We start from the raw sequence: 13,784 nt of genomic DNA on the forward strand, positions 1-13,784 counted from the left end.
CCGAAAGATGTCACTCAGTCATCGTTCGTCTCGCGTCACCAATATATCTACGACAAGCACGAGCGAAATGAACGATATCCGAATGATAGCTTTTCTAATGATAAGTAAAAATTCGAATTGGCTTGTTAAACGTGCTGTAATTAATACATAGTCATTGTGCAATGGACCGTGAAAACGAAGCGTCACTGTCATGGCCGCACATTTTCCATGTTTTGTTCAAATGTAGGAAAATTCATTTGAGACATTTGTCGCATTTGCATCCTGGTTTTCTTTTATAAATTGACTATAAACCGCGAACAGTTGGATATTTACTTTATTTATTTTAAGATAAATTAAATAATAAAATAGCTACGACTATATAGGTAAATATACCATTAAAAAAATCCAAAATACACATAATAATCGAATTCCCTTCCAACTCCGGTCGAAGACCAGTTCATAATATTCAAAGTATTATTTAATATCTGGGGTTTAATTACCGAACCAATCCTAGCAGGTAAAGACCACAACGTTATGACATTGATGATGATGACTTAAAACTTCTACCTCTATAAAAGACTTGTTACAGTAGTAGTAAACTAATATGGAAATAACGCAGTCGTAACGCAAATAAGATACAAGAACACCACTAAGATCAATATTTATTATTACAGAATAAAAGAAATAATTAAAAAAACTGACCCTTTAAGGGATTGTTTACAAATAAGGATAAAGAAGGGGTTTGGCAAAAAATAACACGATTACTCCTTATTAAGGTAAAAAATTATCCTTCATTATATGTCGAGGAAGTTATAAATTGCTCATAACAGATAATATTTAAGGCCTTTACCTTAAGATCAAAAAGACGGTTTCATGTTGTCACCTTTAAGTACCTGTATAATTTTAATCTTACATTTAATAAGTGGGTAAAATTTCTCACAAGCAAAATCTTATGTTTATAAATGCATTAAAGTTTGAGCATAAGGTACCTACTTCTTAAGGTGTTTGCAAAATAATTATTATCTAATCATTATGGAATGGGTCGGAATCAATTTATTCGTACACAATCGAAAATAAACTAAATTAAACAGGGCTTTAAAAAAAAACTTAACTACGAACTTATAAATAAAACTATAACTTAACTAAAACTACTTATAAAATAAAACCCTACAAATAAAAAATTGTTTCTAAATCTGAGCCGACCGGTAACAGCATTGCCGCGCTGAATGGCAATGCCGATGCGCTACAAATAAAAAATTGTTTCTAAATCTGAGCCGACCGGTAACCGTGCCCAGAAGGTTGGCAGCATTGCCGCGCTGAATGGCAATGCCGATGCGCTACAAATAAAAAATTGTTTCTAAATCTGAGCCGACCGGTAACCGTGCCCAGAAGGTTGGCAGCATTGCCGCGCTGAATGGCAATGCCGATGCGCTACAAATAAAAAATTGTTTCTAAATCTGAGCCGACCGGTAACCGTGCCCAGAAGGTTGGCAGCATTGCCGCGCTGAATGGCAATGCCGATGCGCTACAAATAAAAAATTGTTTCTAAATCTGAGCCGACCGGTAACCGTGCCCAGAAGGTTGGCAGCATTGCCGCGCTGAATGGCAATGCCGATGCGCTGGGCAAGGTAAGCCCCAGCCTTCCGGTCCTTCTTAAGGTTAAATACAGTTAAAATTAATCTGTGTAGTTAATGATCCAAAACAGAGTATGCAGCACTTGAATTTTACTTTACTTTAATATTAAGTATTCCTTTTGACGAAATCTTCTAAATGTACGTGTTGCCTGTAATAAAACTTTATTTATTTTATTTATTTATTTATTTTTATTTACTATTCCGCCTATAAATGAAGGTTGCGGCTAAAAAGTCCTTTTAAACACCTCACTGATAAAAATGATAAACTTATTAGGTTAAGACGATACGGTAGGGGTCAATTCTCCATACAAACGCTCTCGACTATTTCCTCCCTGGTTTTTGAAGATAGAGCAATGATTTTTTCAACACAGATTCTTATTATTTTTATCTATGTCGGACCGTTTTGATTTTTTTTATATTCTGCTTTTTAAAGATTCTAGAGCCAATCAAAAATTTCCAAAAACTTCCTTTTTCATTGTGGCGCAAAAAAAGGTGTGATACTCAAGATTGGTAACAATTAACCAAAAAAGCTAAACGGTCCGACATAGATTATTTCATTGTTATTCAGATTCTCAAATTTCGTTCCGATTGATTAAGTTTTGAAGGAGGAAAGAGTCGAGAGCGGAACCTCGATTTTAAAGATTTTTTTGAAATATCTTTTGACTGAGTTGTTCTTAATGGACAATTTTTTTTCGATAAATCTAGTTAATAACACTTGTATATTTAACTAAAATTCCCAAGTTGAAAGGGGGGCTCCTTTCCATTTTAGCATTTTCGCTACCGTATCTTCTTAAGGTTACATTTATAAAATAAATACTATCCATAAATATCTACTCACTTTAATTTACCTACCTTTGTTAAGGCATCTAATTTCATTGTCTGAAGGTCTGTCATTATTAAAAAAAAGTATGTCTAATAACTATAAGTACAATAAAATAAAAAAACCTGAGCCTCTTTATCATCTATTACGAAACCTCTCACGTACTAACAAGTTTGTAATTTGTTAAGGGGATGACCCTACGTTATAAGAGGTAAAATGCTACCATGCTGATACCGATAGCTGTTAGCCTTGTTTTTTTTTTAAATAATTGTCATTTTTTTCCATTACAGGACAAAATGGCATCACACCAAAACCAAAGAAGGTTCTGGACACCATCATGAACCCCACCTACATTCCAGCTGAAGAAAAACATGGCTCCTTCTGGAAGAAATCCGCAAAAACGACCATCAAGTCCAAAATAGCAGAAACACTAAATACTAATAAAGCTCATAACGGCATACTGTTCATTGGTGATGGAATGTCGTTGGCAACTGTGATGGCGGCGAGAACGTTTGGTGGGCAGCTGAACAATGGATTGGGGGAGGAGAATGTGCTGGAGTTTGAGAGATTCCCTGTTACCGGATTGGCTAGGGTAAGTTTAAAATGTTCATTATTTGGGTAAGGTGCATTAGGGCAATTTCGAATCGCAGAAATGCTCGGGTAATTTCGAAACGGGAATCTTGATATGATGGAAATAATGGTGGCTTTTATACCACTTTCGAAATTAGACGACTTTGAAAATTTCCCTAATGCACATTACCAATTTTCGCTTAGGGAGTGCTTCGAAAAGATCTGCACAGAGGGCACAGTGAGGAGGACCTACAGCAAAACATTTGCCGCTCTTTTTTTTATGTATAAATGGCCTCAGTCCCATTTGGTGGGACTAATTTGCCAGTGTCAAGGTCATATAAGCTAATTGTTTTAGATTTTGGTACGGTAAGTGCGACGTTGTTCGGTAGTTGACACTTGTAAATTGATAGCTAGATTTTACAAGGACACGTGGACTATCGGCCGTCGATGACAAAAAAGGGGCTAAACGCGTTTCGAGATTAATTCTTCATCAGCTTCTCACTATAACATTAGTTTACTGCATAATAAGCTATCGATATTACGTCGTGAATAATTTCTCCCTCTTTTGCTCACTTGCCGCTCTTGTAAATGTGATAGGAAACAACAAGCATCGCCTTGATGCATCAATGTCATAGTAAACACTTTAAAAAAAAAACTGTTTAAAGCCTAATTATGTATAATGCAAGTTACATAGTTTAGTGTATAATATAGTGCTGCACTCTAGCGGCAGAATATTGCTGCCTATAGGCACATATCGGACACTGGTGATCAAATATATGAAAGAGGCGCGTTCCTAGCACACATTCTAAGCTCGTGTAGGTGAACGCGTACCATGCTTGTAATATGAGTGAGATATGACAGGTTGACGGTTCGCGTTTTTGACAGGCGGTAACTGTGAGGTAACCGAGAGGGGGTGGGCGGCGCTATCAGCGGGGAGCGGGAGTGGCCATACTGTACGATAGTACTATTTATTATACTGTGCTATAGGTACCTACAGAACGGAGGTATAGGACGCGTAAACAAAAACGTAGGAAGAGTAAACAATGTCGTGCAAAAAGGTGGATTAATAAACATAAATCAACATTAAAAGAATGAAAGGCATGGCATGCCACACATTCTTTAAAACCTAGGAATATTGCAATAATTATCATCATAATTACGAAGTAATGTTTCAATGGTTATGGTTATTTAAATCTATTTTTATAGTAACAGCGAAGTTGCACTCCTATATCTGATCCGAATCCTTGAAAATGTAATCCGTTGTAGCCGTAGAACTATTTCCATGGCAATTTACGTACTTATATCCGAAGAATGGCGGGAAAAATCGGACGACGGAGATCGGACCAAGTGTGTAAATTACCATAAACTTAGTTTTAGGGCTAATACCGATCGGATTCGGATCGAACGTAGAGCGAAACTGTTCTAATGCCACAACTTTTGACCTGGCCCCGTAGCCGAATGGCATTTCTCCGACGCGAAACGAAAACGAAACGCCGCGAAAGGTAGTCTGGCTTTGTCGCGCCAATACGCAAAAGCGATAGAGATAGATATCTACGAGCGTTTCGTTTAGTGAGCGTTTGTGCCATTCGGCTATGCACCCTGGCCCCGTAGCCGAATGGCACTTCTGCGATGCGAAATGTCGCAGAAATTTACATAAGTAGTCTGGCTCCGTCGCACCAGTACGCAAGAGCGATAGAGATAGCTATTATCTTATATTATCGTGAGCGTTTCGTGAGCGTTTCGTGAGCGTTTGTGCATTCGGCTTCGGCTACGCACACTTAATGTGATATTAAGTATTAATGTTTTTAATAAACCCTTTGTTTGGGAATGCTAAGTCTTTTGTATGCTAGGAAATAAATTGATAATCATATAAAAAGTTTCAAATATCACACTTTACGTTCCGCCGTCATCTGTGACAATTAATAGTTATTTGTTATACAAGGGGGCAAAGTTGTATTTTAATTGTATTAGTTAATAATTATTTTAATAATTATTTTTAATTATTTTAGTTGTATCCTGAACTTGCGAGTTTTTAACACACGAGAAGTAAAATACATTTGCACCCGAGTGTAACACAAAACTTTTCCCCTCACTACAGCGAGGAAACAACAACGCAAAAAATGCGTTTATCACTGCTTCCAGTAGTTCCACAGGTGGTAAATCATCTTTATTACTAGATTCACCTACTTTTATCAATTTTAAACCAGTTAATTTGACTTTATTCAAGGTCAAATTACTTTATCCACTAGTGGATAAAATGCGTTTTTACCCGCTGGTATTAAAGGACAAAACACGTGTTTCCGAGCTAGTGAGGGGAAAAAACTTTTTGACAACCGGTCTGGCCTAGCGCGTAGTGACCCTACCTGCTAAGCCGCGGTCCCGGTTTCGAATCCCGGTAAGAGCATTTATTTGTGTGATGAGCACAGATATTTGTTCCTGAGTCATCGATGTTTTCTATGTATATAAGTATGTATTTATGTATATAAGTAAGTATATCGACGCCTAGCACCCATAGCAGGGGCGGCTCACTCCGCGATCCTTTCGCCGCGCTACAAGTACATGCCGGCGGCCGCGAGTTCGCGGCCCATTCAGCGGCGACCACCTTCGCGCGGCGCAATAGAATTCAATGTCGTCTGCACGCGTGCGGTCCGTTTGTTAATGTAGGTAAGAATTTAGAATGGCGGCGTTTTGTGAACATCAAATGAGTAAGCCTTCTGTACTTGTACTATTATATATTCTGTGCCCATAGTACAAGGTTTGCTTTAGGCTTGTGTCGTTCACGAACTGTGAACTGTTAGGAATAAAATCCCATCAATGACCGAAATGAACTGAATCTTTCCGTGCTCTGAGAATCGGTCTTTGCTCATTTAGTTCAGTATAGGATCGGCGAACGCGAGCGGTTTGGATCAAGAACGAGTGTGTGACTGCGCCGACCGAGAGCGAGAGCTACTTAGCAGAGCAACAAAAAAAAGTCAAGTTTTCATATTAAACTTCGGTTACTTACAATCTGTTGACTATTCATATAATTTTGACACTATTTGGTCCCATTCCTTCTGATCTTTCCGACCGCAGTGGTCACTGATCTGTCTGAACTAAATGAGCAAAAGACCTAAAAGAGCGAACTAGTTCGTGGGAGCGATTGAACGAGATCCACAGAACACTCCACTAGAAGCCAAATGCAAGCGATATTGTTCGAGACGCAAATCACCAATCCTTGCGGGGTGAGGCGGGCGCGCACGGTGCTGCCATTGGTCGTTTCAAATAATGGCGCGCCTTTATGATTAGCAGTAGGGATGGGAATGGGACATGTCTATTATAGACAATGGTACCGGTACCAGTACTGTGGTGAATTTGTTTTGCAACAAATTATAATATTAATATTTATTATATATTGAATTATAATATTATTATGTTCTTTATTTCTTTCAAATCATAGGCTAGGCTGTTTATAATATGAATATAAAAGTAAAATACAAAACCACTTACAAAACAATATAAAACACATATAAACACATTATAAAAAACCTAACCTAGGGTGCCGCCAGCAGCGGGGCAGGGCCCAAGCTGCCGGTGGTTAGGGCTGCAGAGAGAGGAACCGTCGGACTATCCGCGCCGTGTCCAAGATCACCGCCTTCTGCATCTGGCCCTTGATCCAGCCACCTAGCGAGAGTCTCTTAAGATGTTGGTCGAGACTCTTCGCTATGAGACCGTTCGCTGAAACGACTATCGGAACAATGATCGTTGATTCAACATCCCACATGGCGGTTATCTCGTGAGCCAAGTCTAGGTACTTACTGGACTTGTCCTTCTCGGCTTTCACGAGATTCTCATCATGGGGGATGGTGATGTCAACGAGCACGGCCCGGCGTTGCGGTCGATCTATTATCACAATGTCAGGCTTATTGGCTACAATAGTCCTGTCAGTGATAATAGATCGATCCCAATAGAGCGTGGCACGACCATTTTCAAGAACTGGCGCAGGCAAGTACTTGTAGTACGGTACTTCGCGGTCCACAAGGCCGTATTGAAGAGCAAGTTGCTGGTGAATAATCCTGGCTACGAGATTATGTCTGTGCAGGTACTCGCCGTTAGCAAGATGAGAACAACCGGAAATGATATGCCTGAGTGACTCTCCGGGACGGCGGCATGCCCGACAAATGTCGACCGTACCGTCCTTCAGGATATATTTCCGGTAGTTGTTCGTCATCATAACTTCGTCCGCAATTGCACAGGCAAAACCCTCGGTTTCTCCGAAGAGGTCCCCGAATCGTAACCAGTTCACCGATGCGAGCAGGTCTACATCGGGTCCCGTGAGGGCCTTGTAGAACCGCCCGTGTAGCTGCTTGCTCTCCCATACCGCCTTGCGGTCCGCAGTACTTAGTACCACAGGTTTGCGCCAGTTCTCTTTCGCCAAGGAGAGCGGCGTGAGGTTTCCGTCAACTGCCACCACATCACGATGCATCCCACACTCGTTGTTAAGGAAGTAATTCCTGAGATTGTACACCTCACGGTTGCGGAGATCTTTGGCGTTTAGGAAGCCTCGACCTCCGCACTTCCGTGGGATGTACAATCTCATAACAGACGAGCGCGGGTGTAACATACGATGTGTGGTAAGCAGTGAACGGACCCTCCGATCCAGGGCGTCCAGCTCAGTCTGGGTCCACCGTAGTATGCCAAAGGAGTATGTGAGTAGAGGCATTACCCAGGCGTTAAAGGCGCGCACTTTGTTGCCTCCTGACAAAAGACTGTTAAGGACTTATTATTATTATTAATATTATAATTAAATTATAATAAGGCCTAGTTACCCTTCGGGTTGGAAGGTCAGATGGCAGTCGCTTCCATAAAACTAGTGCCTACGCCAAATCTTGGTAGTAGTTTCCAAAGCGGGCCCCAGGCTCCCATGAGCCGTGGCGAATGCCGATGCCAGGATAACGCAAGGAGGATGATGATTGTGATAACATCTCAATAAAAATCATTCTAATAACTAAACTGTGCATTTTTACTTACGTTTATTAAGTTAAATTACCAACTAAATATTCTAAACTAATCGATGAACTAAATACCACTACAGACTCTACAGATTCTAGATAATTATTCACTATTACAAATCTGCTTTCTTTTATATTTCATAAAATGGTAGCACATGGTACGAACGGCAGTACGAAGTTCCCGCAACAGACATAAACTAACATGGCCCCATGCCTAGTCGTTTACGTGAAAGGAATAGCATATCACATTGTTAACTCGGCAAAAAGGGATGGACGCGCCTCGGCGCCGCTCAGCACAACCATATTGACCAGTATAAATGAACTCCGCGGATAATAAACAATATTCAACAAAATAATTAATTTGACTTAACTGTGGAATGTTATTCCATCTTTTTTATATGTAGAAGTGTTAGAAGACTTGCCACACCACTTTATGCTGTAAGAGACCATTATTTGCAACCAAATTTGATTATTTAAGATTTTTTTCCGAGCGGACACGGACACTGTTAGCGGGTCGTATACTTGGGCGCTACTGATCGGTGTCGCACGCGTTCAAACATTTATAAACCTGATTTGTCGTATGCTTGGTGACCGCGAGTCGCCCTGTAAGGGCCGTCTTGTTGTATTGGTCTGTGACGAGATCGGAGCGCTCCGATCAACGAACGAAACGGCACAAGTCTAGTTTGCTTAGTTTAGGGTTGGATTGATCTCTGTAAGGGTGTCCCCCAATATTTATTTTATTTATTTTCTTTGAATTTGTATAGCCTTGAATATAACTACAGTATGGGGTTCTACAAAAAAGGAGTGTACAAGTTTCTAATGGGTCGGCAACGCGCACGTGACACCCCTTGAGTTGCAGGCGTCCATAGGTTACGGTGACCGCTTTCCATCAGTCGGGCCGTATACCTGTTTGCCACCGACGTGGTATAAAATAAATAACATCAAGAAATCCATTCGGAATCAAAATTTTACAGCACTTTACTGTATATTTCTTCCGCCATCGGGTAATTCCAATAAGGAAGTTCGCACTGGTACACTCAATTACATAAGCTTTGTGCCGAATTCTTGTAAAAACCAGACCATTGTCTATGAGACCGATCACGATTCGAGGTACAGTTAGCTACGTGATTGGATGCAGTTTTTGTTGAAGTTAAATCTTTCGGTACGGTCAGGGAATAAGTTTTGTACTATTTTGTATTTTGTTATAATGACAATAAAATGAAATGTCTTGTGGCTGCAATATACAGTTGTAGTGCATATTGTTTTTCTATCGAATTTTCACGGAAACGCATCCATGTTATTTCAGATCGTCTCAGCAAAGGAAGTACAAATGTACTGCGAAAAATAAATAAATAACTAAATATAAGAGGAAATCTTACACAAATCAACCCAGCCCCAAACCACACCTCGGACACTGGCGGTCAAATATAATATGAAAGAGGCGCGTTCCTAGCACACAGTCTAAGCTCGTGTAGGTGAACGCGTACTATGCTTGTATGAGTGACATATGACAGGTCGACTGTTCGCGTTTTTGACAGGCGGTAACTGTGAGGTAACCGAGAGGGGGTGGGCTCTCTTGGGGGGGGGGGTACTCTTTATTATACTGTGCCCAAACTAAGCAAAGCTTGTACTATGGATGCTATGCTCCTTATATAGATAAATACATACTTATATACATAGAACACATCCATGACTCAGGTTAAAATATCTGTGCGCATCACACAAATAAATGCCCTTACCGGGATTCGAACCCAGGACCGCGGCGTAGCAGGCAGGGTCACTACGCGCTAGGCCAGTCCGGTCGACAGGGGCACATAATGAACCAATTCTCAGACTAGTAGAAATAAGTAGGTAGGGATAAGTTCGCCTTTGTACCTCTGTTCCTGTAAACTGTATATGAATCTGTTGTACACAATAAAGTGATTACTACTACTACTACTACTACTACTACTAGTGCGATAAAGTACCACGTGTACTGAAAACTACTAAACGTTCTGAAATAACGGAAACTCGTGACAAAAAACATAAAATTATACTTTTTATTTACTACAGTAATATGCCATATAGTAAATGAGTTATAAACTGATCGTAAAACTAAAGTACCTAGTTATTACCTGTGAATGATAGTTTACAGCTTGTATGCATCAAAGTTATAATTTTATGACACAACGTACTAATAGAAAATAGTTATTTGTTATACAAGGGGGCAAAGTTGTATTTTAACGCCGAGTGTGGAATTGAAAAACGAGCAAGTGAAAGGATTCTATAGTTGAACCACGAGCGAAGCGAGTGGTTCGAGAATAGAATCCTGAACTTGCGAGTTTTTCACACGAGAAGTAAAATACATTTTTTGCACCCGAGTGTAACACAAAACTTTTCCCCTCACTATAGTGAGGAAACTACAACGCAAAAAATGCGTTTATCACTGCTTCCAGTAGTTCCACAGGTGGTAAATCATCTTTATTATTAGATTCACCTAATTTTAGCAATTTTAAAGCAGTTAATTTGACTTTATTCAAGGTCAAATTACTTTACCCGCTAGTGGATAAAATGCGTTTTTACCCATTGGTATTAAAGGACAAAACACGTGTTTCCGAGCTAGTGAGGGGAAAAATAAAATAATAGGTACTTGTTTACTCAATTTTTTTTTGATTTCTTATAAACTCATAATTGTTATGTTACTCAACCTTTTCATAGTTTTTACGCATTACGCACAAACGACAAATTAGTTTTAACCGTTAATCGCCTACGTAATATTTTCATTATAATTGTCTAAGTGCATGCGGTGAATTATTTGTATACGTATGTAACTTATTTTCTAAAAACAAATATACAATGATAGTACATAAACTATATTCTTCTATTTGTAAATAAATACGTAAATAAATGATAGTGATTCGCACGTGAAGCCACTTTAATTGCTGAATGAAACTATTTTGCCAAAAAAATGTTCACGCAAAAACCTCAATTGAATTTTTTATCTTCGCAACTGTTTATCCGTTTCGGTTCACTTCTCACTTACAAAACAAGTGACACTGCTCTCATTTATACTCAAAACAATCGATTTTTGTCTTTAAAGTCATCTCACTGAGGTGCTTACTCCAAAAAAAGTATGGCTGCCGTCCGCAAAAGGACCAAGAAGTTTTAAAATTTGTCCTTTTTGATCTTCATTTTATGGAATCCGTTCATAATCGAACGTTCACCTAATAATTTTATTATATTAATTATAAAGGTAACTGTAATCGGACATAATCGTTTTATCATTAGTAGGCCAAGTGCAGCTTACACAATAGATTGAAGTAATTAGGACGATTCATTACCTAATTTGACCTTTTATTTTTATGGTGTACTGATCAGATTCAGATTCAGATTGAAACAGAATATCTACATTCCGCGAATTCGCACAAATTTCTTATGCTCACTGCCAAGGTGTGGAATTCCTTGCCGGCGGCTATATTTCCGAGCTCATATAACCCGGCAACCTTCAAATCTAGGGTGAACAGACATCTTCTGAGCGAGCTCACTCCATCGTAGGCCTCGTCTTTGACTTTGGCTAGTCTATGGCCAAGAGTAAGCCCATTTATAATTAAAAAACGAGCTTACCGATTCAGTAATAGCCTATGCACTCTTGTATACATAGACAACTTGGTATCTGTCTGTCAAATCGGATCACAGCACGAAGTAGAACAGACTTAGGGTCGGTTGCACCAAACCGTCAGTTACCGAATTAAATTTAGCGTTCGTAATTGTTTAGGCTTCTGCTGTGTGACGTTGACGTGTCTCTTAACTGTTTTTGATGCATCTGACCCTTAAAGGACTTATGTTATTTTCTTATCAACTGAGCCTCGTTTTAGAATACGTTTACATGATAACGTAAACGGTACGGAAATGTATTTTACGATTCTGAATGCTTGACTGTCACGTTCAAGGAAACTCCCGCGCAGGGCCACACGTCTCGTGACGTCATCGCCATTTCCCATGCGCTCCAAATTTTAATAAATACAGCCAGCTTGTTTTTACTGTTCAGTTGTTCGCATATTTTTTTTTAGTTTTAAGACAAAGTCTGACAAAATGTCTATTTAACTATCACGTTTAAAGAAAACATCATACATACATACAATCACGCCTGTATCCCATAAAGGGGTAGGCAGAACACATGAAACTACTAAAGCTTCAGTGCCACTCTTGGCAAATAAGGGGTTGAAAGAAAACGAAACTGTGACATTGCAGTGACAGGTTGCCAGCCTCTCGCCTACGCCACAATTTAACCCATATCCCATAGTCGCCTTCTACGACACCCACGGAAAGAAAGGGGGTGGTGAAATTCTTAACCCGTCACCACACAGGCTAAAGAAAACATCTCCTGACTTTATCACCATGTCCAGTGCGCTCCAATTTTTTTTTATACATATACAATCCTATTTTTTTAATTCGCAATCGGCTTTTTTTTATTATAAACAAAGTCTGACAATATGTCTACCACACTGTCACGTTTAAGGAACTCCCGCGCAGCGCAGGGCCGCACGTCTCGTGACGTCATCGCCATTTCGCATGCGTTCCAAACATTAAATAAATACAGCTACAGTTTCTTTTTTTCTCATTTGCATATAAACGTTTTACGTACTTATAAACAATGTTTGGGATCGTCCACGTCCAAGGAACTCCCGCGCATGGCCATACGCTTCGTGATGTCATCGCCTTATACCATTCACTCCGAATTTTGCCGGTTTATTGACGATGTGACGCATGAATGTGAATGACACTGTTAAGAGAACAAAAATGTGAAACATATTGAATTTTCAAATTCATGATGGGTGATTAGGTACCTCTCTTGAATAAATGTCCCTTCAGATATTTATTTTTATTTCAAATCCGTCATGTAAAGTGTTTATAAACGTGTTTCCATTATTTTTGAAATGAAATAGCGAATAAGAGTCCAACAAGCCGTTAAATTAAAAACCGGCCAAGAGCGTGTCGGGCCACGCTCAGTGTAGGGTTCCGTATTTTTCTCAAAAACTACTTAACCTATCAAGTTCAAAACAATTTTCCTAGAAAGTCTATATTAAGATCTACTTTTGTGATTTTTTTCATATTTCTTAAACATACGGTTCAAAAGTTAGAGGGGGGGGACGCACTTTTTTTTCCTTTAGGAGCGATTCAACGCACCAATCTCGAAATAGGCTCAGCAGAATACCGAATTATAGACAGAAAAGTTAAACGCAGCATACGAACCGACATCCGAAACCACAACACACATCTAGTTACAACAGCAATAGTCAACAACAGATCACTAAGGACGGCAAAAAATGGGATTACTAAAGGAACGTCATGGATAACTAGTTTAAAAAATGAAAACGGCACAAAGTGTGGCAATAGAAACCAAATAATGAATATATGCACGAAATTTTATTCTTCACTATACTCAGACCCACTTAACACACCTGTCACGCCGGAACCTCTCTGTGGTGAAACCATCTCTCCCATCACAACTGATGAAGTGGCCAAAGCCTTGTCCACAATGAAATTTGACAAAAGCCCCGGAGTTGACGGTATCACCACAGAAGCATTAATATTTGGAAAAACAAGCCTGCTACTCCCTCTTTCAAAATTATTTAATAATATTTTAAAAACTGGACAAATACCACAAAAGCTGCTACATTCAAATATCATACTTTTGTTCAAAAAAGGGGATAAGGCCAACATAGAAAACTATCGGCCAATCAGTTTGGTATCCCACATATACAAAATATTTATTAAAATCATCGAGCGTCGCATTACTGGGCAACTTGACCA

The 13,784-nt window shown here is 39.4% G+C and overlaps 1 protein-coding gene across 2 annotated transcripts in view; it reads left to right on the forward strand.

Annotated features, from left to right (window-relative positions):
• Positions 1-13,784, forward strand: part of LOC125230228 (membrane-bound alkaline phosphatase-like) — a 57,561-nt gene that overhangs the window by 20,744 nt on the left and 23,033 nt on the right. For both annotated transcript variants that reach the window (XM_048135320.1, XM_048135319.1), the window contains exon 3: positions 2,724-3,025. In XM_048135320.1, coding sequence (XP_047991277.1) covers positions 2,724-3,025 — 302 coding nt within the window. The remainder of the gene's footprint in view (positions 1-2,723; positions 3,026-13,784) is intronic.

Source organism: Leguminivora glycinivorella, chromosome 10 (assembly GCF_023078275.1).
Source record: "Leguminivora glycinivorella isolate SPB_JAAS2020 chromosome 10, LegGlyc_1.1, whole genome shotgun sequence".
NCBI lineage: Eukaryota > Metazoa > Arthropoda > Insecta > Lepidoptera > Tortricidae > Leguminivora > Leguminivora glycinivorella.